This window comes from Polypterus senegalus, chromosome 12 (genome assembly GCF_016835505.1).
Source record: "Polypterus senegalus isolate Bchr_013 chromosome 12, ASM1683550v1, whole genome shotgun sequence".
In the NCBI taxonomy this organism is placed as follows: domain Eukaryota; kingdom Metazoa; phylum Chordata; class Cladistia; order Polypteriformes; family Polypteridae; genus Polypterus; species Polypterus senegalus.
Window position 1 is genome coordinate 62,477,030 of NC_053165.1, and position 8,973 is coordinate 62,486,002.

Genomic DNA, 8,973 nt, shown 5'->3' on the forward strand with positions numbered 1-8,973 from the left:
TCACAGTTAAGCCATACCATTTCTTTTTGATCGTTTTACGAGTTTGTGTTTTACAGAGCGGTTTGATGTTCACATCACACATGATAGTAGATTTTATATGGTTTTTTTGTATGTTTCTAAATGACTCAAATTTAAAAACAAGCTAGCAGTTTTTTTTTTTCTTCTCACCGCAGTGGCCTCTAATAGAAAAGGAAAAAAAAAAAAAGTTACTATGCTTTGTCTGTTCCTGATGTCTTGTAAAATGTTGAAATTGTACTCTTTTTGTATACACATGTTGCTCTGTTTTATTGTGTTCACTCGATTAGGAGATATACTGGAAGCTGTAATTACACGACTCTTTTAAAGAAATGTTTTTGTGGCAGTGTTTTTTTTTTTTTATCTACAATTAAATGATTCCAGAGCCTTTTCATCGCCAGCTATTAAAACTTGCAGAAACCGTTTTTGTTGGCTCTCCTCTGTACCAAACAGCAGAAATGGTGACCTGTTGGTTTTCTAAACTTTCTTAATCAGTTACAGTTACTCAATGTTTTTGCATTATGTCTCACTTTCTAAAAATCCACACCCATGTCTTGTAAGTCAATGACACACCACTGTTTTAGTCCAACCCTGGACTCTGGCACGTGTAGCATCCTGCTAAGTCACCCATTCTGCAGGATGCAACCTTTGTAAGAGCAGACTGGTGTTATAGTGGTCATGATGGGCACAAACCACATTTCAGGATATTCTTCCTTCTGAGTGGCCTCAAAAGTGAATTTGATGCTGGACAGAAGTCACTGCTGCTCTTTTCCTGCCATCTCTCAACCTCTCGAACAGTTTGCTGTAAGAAAGACGCAAACCCTGGTCACTTCAGAGGTTACCTCCACCCAAAGTTTTTGCTTGACAAGTGCGTATCATGTCATAAGCTTATTAATAAAAGCAAGATCAAGGGTCATACGCCAGTGATTTCCAAGTAATCGCAAGATGAACACAACCCTTAACATTTGCACATCTGTCTGTCCGTCTGTGTCAATAGACATTTATATAGTCTAAATGGAAACCCACACTGTTAACGGGGTACCCAAACCAAAAATGGCTGTTACATGCCCTGTGTAATTTGTAGTGGTGACAGAGAAAAAAATGTGTCACATTTTCATGGAGAAACTACAATAAACATTTATAACAGTGCTGGACAGTGTGCGACATTGTGAAAATAGTCCATGGAAGGGGGGAAAAAAAAAAAAAGAAAACTTCCATAACTTGTGTCCCATAATCCACACATCTGAGATCCCATTGTCTGGTCAAAATGGAGAAAACCCTAAACTGAAATGCAACACCTATAATAACATTGAAAATCTCCCTCTCCCCCTGAATTCGCTAGTCTTCGGTTCAAACGCACAGCATTGTGGGAATGGCATGTTTCCTGTTGGCATTTGATGCAGTGTTTTCAGGAAGTAACTTTGTATTTTATCAAATGATGCACTGAATTTGACCAAACAACTGTATATGACATATGGATTAGGTGACATGAGTTACAGCAGATTTTTCTCCTATTCTCCCCCAACCCCGCCCACCCAAACCCCCCCAGTTTGTCGCAGCCCAGCACTGGCCACTTGTGACTTTCTCCACAAAACCATGTCATGAAAAAATACTTGCTACCACTCCAACCTCCGTAGGGTAACATAAAAAAAAAAGTATAACCTGTGGGTGGATTACTCTTTTAAGACTGTTTTCACTTAACACAAATTGCACACTGTTAATAAAAAAAAAAACAATAATAAATCAATTGTAATTATTTAACACCCTTAAATTAAAAGCAACTAATCACCATGCCCTCCGCCATTAGCGTCCGGTTTGTGTCCAGCTCTGTAAATGGATGATTCTGCATCGGGCCTGTGGGCTCATTTATAACAAGTTCTTGACCCTTTTATTCAATTACGTTTAACATCTTAAAACTGATCAAAGCTAATTCCTATTTTGAAAATTAAGAAAACAAGCACTCCGGTTATGGATGCCTTTGGTACATGGAGATGCTGGCAGGCGAGCTGAAACGCACACATCATTCTGCTTCTAGCAAAATAGTTTTATTTAGAGAAAATAAATAAGTACTTTTAATTTAGTTGGTTCACAAAATATTCAACAATTTTTCAACAAAGTGCATTTTAGAGTCAAAGCAGCCAAAGGAAGATGTTTCCAAATGGTTAACAAGAAGAGCTAAACAAGTTCTCTTCATCACCAGCGTACACGGATGGGGGCACTTCAAGTCAAAAATGGAAAACCAAAAGTTCATCATCTAAACAGAGTCCAAAATGAGGCCCACTCACCGCCATCTTTTGAAACAGAAGATGAAGAGAACCAAACTGAAAGAGTAAAGAAATCCCCAAAATCTAATTCTGGCTGTTTGGCAAGAAAAAAAAGAAGCGTGTGTGTGTTGGGGGGGCGGGGGGTGTCTCCTTAAATTTTACACATTTTTTTTTATATACACATCACCAAATCTTAATTATATATACACACAATCAAGCATATATATAATAAAATCTGCATTCCATAATACTAAGTTATGTCTTGCATGATGCAGTTCCACTCGTGAGGGGCTTACGGCAGCACAGGTGCTCCACTAGTGTATTTTAGCTGGCATTTTTAAACAACCAAAGGCAGCCTGTGCTCCGGCTGCTCCCTTGGCACCATGGACCGTGCACGGTGTCATTTGTGTGTGAAGCAAAGTAAAGTGTTAAGCTGCCCATTGATAACAAGCCCCACCGCAGCTCCTTTTTGTATTGTAATGGGGTGATGTTTATGAACAAGCAGCAGAAGTGGCTTTCTGAGCTGTCTGCTGCTGTTTTTATGGGATGTATAAAGAAATAAACTCGAGAATGGGCAGTACAAATGTTCAGGCAAGACCTTAAGGGGATTTTAAGTGTATGAAAATCCGGTCAAGCACAGGCCTCGGTGTTGGTCTAACTGTGTACAAGAAACGTATGAAGAAAGTGAGCTGCCCTTTGCTTTTTGCCACTTTGTATCTTTTGATTATGTTTTTTATTTTTCAAGTGGTGGAGTTGATATTTCCGAGTGGGCTTGTCCCTTTGAAACTTAGAAAGCTCTAACAGCAGGCCTTCAAGTTTCCCTAATTTCATTTTACACTCTCAGTTGATAAGTTAAGTTGTTCTAATTTTTTTTTCTTCTTCAATTAAAACAGCAAGACAATGTACGCCAGACATTGCACCATTGGTAGAACTCTGAGCTCACCTTTAAATCTGAAGGTGCTGCCTCCTCTTTTTTTCACATTCTGGTCAGGGCTGAGCGGTCGTATACTCGTCCTCGCCAACTTTGTACCCACTACAACAACCCCCACCCTGGGGAGGAGAGTACCTCACTTCAAAGTGCACAGAGAGGTTGGCCGGATCTCCCACCATTTTAAACACTTGTGTCAGATCTCACGGGGATAGTCTGCTTGCACTCAGAGCTGGTCTTGTGGCTGGCATCTGGTAAGCCCACCGAATACTCGGTGGTCGCAATGAGTAATGTGTCGAGTGTCATCTCTGTGCATTTGGCAATAAAACGAATGAATGGCCGCACATCACCCTCATTGGCCAGGTCTAGCGTGTTGTAATATTCAGCTCGCTGCTCCTTTCTAATGGTGATGGGTGGATAACCTGCCTGCATGAGGATCAGGTTCATCAACAGGCGTGAGGTGCGTCCATTACCGTCCACAAAAGGGTGGATGTACACAAGCTTATAATGGGCCAGAGCAGCAAATTCAACTGGATGGAGGTTCATAGCCTCATCAGAGTTTAGCCACTGCACAAACTCATCAAGATGGCGGTTCAGGTCCCGTGGATGAGGAGGAATGTGGTGGCCCACAAACACCTGGTTGGTCCTTACACTGCCAGCTTCCACAGGATCCACGTAACCAAGAACACGGCGATGGATTTCCAAGATGTCCGTAATGCTCACAGACCCAATCCTTGATAAAAGGGTGGTGTTCATGTACTTCATGGCTGCATCCACACCTATGACCTCATTCTGCTCCAGCAAGCTCTTCCCTGGTACGGCGTACCGCGTCTCTATTATGTGCCGGATTTCAGACAGCGTCAGTGTGTTGCCTTCAATTGCCACAGTGTGGTAGATATGGTGGTAGTATGTCTCCTCCATTACTCTCCTCAAGGCGGAATTGCCTTTGGGGATTGACATCAGCTTCCGGACTTTGCTGTCAATGATGCTAAAGTGTCGCTGGTCGATCTCTTCCACGAGTGGCTGGGTACGGTCACGGTTGACGAGCGCCTTCTCGTTGCAGGGCGAAATAGCTAAAGCTTTGGAGTACAAATGATCAGCCTGGATGACATCTTTCTCCTCTTCGAGGATGGCGCCCAGCTCCGTCAGTGCATCCACAGAGTCTGGGTCCATGTTCAGGGCGTGCAACAGTAGCTTGTGTGCCTTCTCTCGTTTCCCATGCCGCTTCATCTCCACAGCCTGATGGACAGCTGCTCTGGCCTCTAACTGAACATCTGAAAAGAGAGAATAAAAAACACTAAGAGGTGCATGTACTGAAAGTAGTTTGGCCTACAGGCACCACCTTCTGGCTCCTGTAACTTGTCACACCTCCTCACTGCTTGGATATTCCAAGAAAATTCACTGTGCCCCCCTCCCCCCATACCCCCCACCTGTGCTGCGCGATAAGGCCACCAACAATCTGACATGAGATGCAAGACTAAGAGAAACAAATAAAGGCATTTAGTTCTCAAAGCCCACCACTGATTTCCTGTTCCGTTGGCCAATCAGTTTGTCAGGTGCTGATACTATAATAGTATGGATATTCCCAAAAGTTGAGCTGCTATTCTACTTGACCCCACCATGAGAGGGCTACGTTGCAGGGCAATCTCAGTGCGTCTCCTTTCATCTCCCCCACATACCCAAAGATGTGCGTGTTAGATTATTTGGTTACTCTGAACTGACTCCGTGTGTGACTGGGGTTTGCTAACCCCCTGCCCAAGGTGGGCTTCTGCCTTGTTTCTAGCGGTACCGGGAGAGGTCCCAACCCTCCATGACTCTTAACTGAACTTAAGTGTCTTTTACAGTGTACATGCACTGGAGTGGGTACTCCCAGTGCCATATGGGTCCAGTCGTCTAAGACCATCTCATCTTCTAAGACTGCTTTTTCTGGTGAGGGTGGTGGTGGCAGCCCAGACTTTTCTGTCCCCTGCTACAGATTCCAGCTCTTCCTGGGAATTCCCAGGGTAAGGCCCAAGCCAGCCGAGACAAATCATCCTTCCAGCATGATCTGGGTCTGCAGCAGTATCTCTGCCCACTGAAAATGCCTGGAGCAGCATCATTACGACATGGCCAAACCACCTCAACTGATTCCTCTTCATCTCAATGAGCTTCTCCCCCTATCACCGAGAATAAGCCCAGCCACCCTGTAAAGAAACATCATGTCTGCCTCTTGTACTGATGACCTCATTCTTTAAGTCATTTCCCACAGCTCATGACCATATATAAGGACAGCGGTGTATAGTGACTGGTAAACTGAGAGTTTTGTCTTTGGACTCCGCTCTCACTTCACCACCACAGACCAGTGCACTTACTTGGATTTAGTGGGTTTGAGGACATGTGATCAGTGTAGTGTTCAACCGCCTGTGCTTACCTGAGCTACGCCTGGCCTTAAGTGGCAGCAACTCAAAATCTGTGTGAGGAACGCTGAGGCTGGTGGAGTGGAGTGAGGAGTGGAAGGTGTTGCCCCAAAGCTGGCATCTGAGCAGGGCCAACCCACGCAGCGTCGACCTGCACTGCTCTTCCACCCCCACCATTGGTAAGAGGAGAGCCAGCAGGGAGCCCAGGAGGAGGCTGAGAAATGGTGTCCAGCTGCTGAGGACACCGCTGCATCGGAAAATCACGGCTGCCATCGAGTGAGTCTGTGAAGCCTCCCCAAGACCACATCTGGCATTTTTGGGGTGAGCTTTAGTCTTGAGCAGTGCCTGAAATTAGATGGAAAAAAGGAGAAAAAATGAGTACACAATATGTTTTGTGCAATTAAGTAAAGAAAAAATAATTGTAAAAATATGTAAATTTATCTCAATGAACATGGATTTAAATTACAATACTTTATTCAAACAATACATGAAATGAAAATACAAAAGGGAAAAAATATTTCACTTATTGGAAACAAATTGGATATTCATTTACATTCTTGCATAAAGTGATGATTTGAACACCCCCAATATTCCAGTTGAGTGCCACACAGCAGAGCTGCGCCTGGCAGTACTGGGCACGGTGCCAGGCACACAAACAGCCTTACACACTCAGGAGTCAGTCTGGAACTGCCAGCTGGGCTGGCGATGTGGAACAGATGAATACACAGTTAAAGAACCACAGAGTTTCTTTCATCCACTCAATAACGAGTGTGAATGAAATAAGACGTAATGTGCGGGTTACCTCGTAAAGAAGGCTGCCAAGGTAATCGAGTGAATTCAGTTTAATTGCCCCAAGAGGGAAACTTGGTGAGTTAGCAGGATTTACAGACAGACCACAGCGTAACATTAAAAACACATCAATGAGCAACACAGCCATCAAAAATAAACAGTACCAATAAATATAATACAGCAGCAAGCACTTATGGTGAACTTTAGATCAAACATATTACACATAAAAATTAAACCAACATTAAGACTTGACTGATGATTGATGCAAATACTAACTATTCAACTAATGATTTAAGCCTGTGGATGTTTATTAAAGTTGAACTAATTTAGAAGATTAATAGTTGGAATGAATAATTTTTTGAACCGGTTGCTTCTTTAGCCTCAGAACCTGTGACGTGCAGGCAACAACTGAAAAAGAGAATGTACTGCTGTCTCTGCTTTACATAATATTTGCTTGTTAATGTTAAACTGTTGAGAGCTTACGGTTTTTTCTTTTGCTCCATTTTACAATTTGATTCTATTTTTGTGGCAGACATTACGATCTCCAGCGCAGGCCAACAGAACACAAATAAATACCGACTCGATACAAGATTTACATAAAAGTGCCTTAACGGCAGGGCTCGCATCGAAAAGATTCGACCCCTTTAAAAAGAGTATTTCTGTTTACTAGTTGAAATTCCTCAGACATTAAGAAAATCAAAATAACGGGGAAAGACAAGACCCTGACATATGAGGGACCCGAAGGGAAACGTCCCCGTGTGACACGGACGAAATGTCCCGGACTGGACACGCTGTAACATTCACTGTAAACAGTGTAGCGGTAATTAATGCCTTCACCGTCTCTATTGAGCGAAGTCTGTCAAACAGGGCTGAATTTGAAATGTGTCGGCAAGATTACAACACGCATACACGACACACACTGTCACAGCGGGTCCTGGCAAACACTCGGCACTCCACCTTACCTTGGTCACTTTGACTGAAGGACTGTGTTTCATCGACAAGCTTTCTGATCTCAGTGATGACTTTCATGTTAATCCATCGTTATCTTCTTAAACACGGTGTAAATTCAGAGCCCTTCCGAAATCAGCCGGGGCTGCGTCTGGCCACACATCCGGAATTGCTTGAAGTTCGTCATGTCATTGGTTCAATTTTTCTCAGCCCCATTTTGCCATTGGTGCAAACTTTAAGGGCGGTGACTATTTTCCGCGACGGACGAGAGAGCGTCGGGCAAGTAATCTATTGTGATTGGCTCTCGCTAAAGACGGCCACTATAGGCATCTACTTGGAATCTCCCGTGCCGATTCGTCGACATGGCTCAGACCTACGAGCCCCGCCCTGTGCTATTTGCTAATTGGATGATATAGGAAAAAGGGAGATTCTTTGAAATATGACTGCAGGACGAGTGCTGTCATTTAGACCAACGTCACAAGAGGCGTGACGGGCGGGTTGTGGTGACGTCATGAGGCAGCGTTACATACATAGACATATATAGATAGACGACGCATTCACTATGTTTGCGCAGTTACGATACGTTAGCGCGTCCGCCCTATTGCGAGTGGCAAAAGTGCCATTTAAACTAATACAGGTAGACGTGTAAACTGGGTTTTCTGATAAAAATCAATAACGTTTAAAACAGTATCGTTTACATACAACAGATTTTGGCGAATCGTTTACATGCAATTATTTATATCCACTTATACACTAATAATGGCAATTATTAAATAATGATAATAATTATTATTATTAAATAACTCCTCCCGTATAAGTAACATCTCTCGGACTGCCTTCTTCCAACTCCGAAACATTTCTAGACTTCGCCCTGTTCTTAACGCAACACAGTACTAAAGTATTGGTTAATGCCCGAGTCACCTCACGTATAGATTACTGTAATGCTATTCTATCTGTCATCCCACAAAAACGTATCCATCGCTTACAATTTATTCAAAATTCTGCTGCCAGGATAATAACCTGCTGTTCTAAATCCACTGAACATATTACACCTATTCTCTCTCAACTTCACTAGCTCCCTGTTATCTACAGAATACAATACTAAATACCGCTCTTAACATTTAAAGCTCTCCACAACCTCACTGATCTCCTACAGACTGACACTCCTCTCGCTCACTCTGATTCTCATCTGCAGCTGTACTTTCTGTATCACACATCAAACTCTGTGCTATGGGAGCTCGAGCGTCACTCCCAGTGCTCCTCAACAATGGAATTCTCTTCTCTCTCATATACATCAGCTCGATTCAATAACACATTTTAAAACTACCCTCAAAACTTATCTTTTCAAACTGGCATACCAATTGTGAATTTTGCACTGTTACTGCCAGTTATCTTTGTTTGTTAATTATTGCTTTTTGATTTATCATTCTCTTCTTTTAATTTTACTAATGTTTAATTTTATTGTAAGGTGACCTTGAGTGTGAAGATTATAAAACGGGATTTTCTAATGGCCAAATATATCCAAAACAATTGTTCAGCCTTACCTATGAAATGTATTCCCCGAGATCTGGTTTGGAGCGTACAGCGGTTTGTACAATCCCAAGCAGCACATGCGTGAGGCATCTTTATCCAT

General features: G+C 42.8%; 1 protein-coding gene across 2 annotated transcripts; it reads right to left on the reverse strand.

The window, feature by feature from the left end:
• Nucleotides 1-280: 280 nt before the first annotated feature.
• Nucleotides 281-7,552, reverse strand: ficd (FIC domain protein adenylyltransferase). Of its 2 annotated transcripts, XR_005635863.1 has the most exons (4): nt 7,355-7,552; nt 5,618-5,948; nt 3,223-4,481; nt 281-817 (listed from the first exon to the last, which is right to left on the reverse strand). XR_005635863.1 is itself a non-coding variant. In XM_039771843.1 (3 exons), exons 1-3 carry the CDS (start codon nt 7,385-7,387, stop codon nt 3,391-3,393), a joined length of 1,455 nt encoding a protein of 484 aa, XP_039627777.1. In that variant the 5' UTR covers nt 7,388-7,552; the 3' UTR covers nt 2,228-3,390. The 2 variants fall into 2 exon arrangements, 1 of the variants encoding a protein (XP_039627777.1); XM_039771843.1 differs by lacking the exon at nt 281-817 and having other exon boundaries at nt 2,228-4,481.
• Between the last annotated feature and the right edge of the window lie 1,421 nt (nt 7,553-8,973).

Excerpts from the sequence above, each read along its gene's own strand:
- ficd (XM_039771843.1), bottom strand. The coding sequence starts at position 7,387 with ATGAAACACAGTCCTTCAGTCAAAGTGACCAAG. Across the intron at positions 5,949-7,354 it reads CTTCAGTCAAAGTGACCAAG|GCACTGCTCAAGACTAAAGC; the intron begins GTAAGGTGGAGT and ends ATCTAATTTCAG. Across the intron at positions 4,482-5,617 it reads TAAGGCCAGGCGTAGCTCAG|ATGTTCAGTTAGAGGCCAGA; the intron begins GTAAGCACAGGC and ends CTCTCTTTTCAG.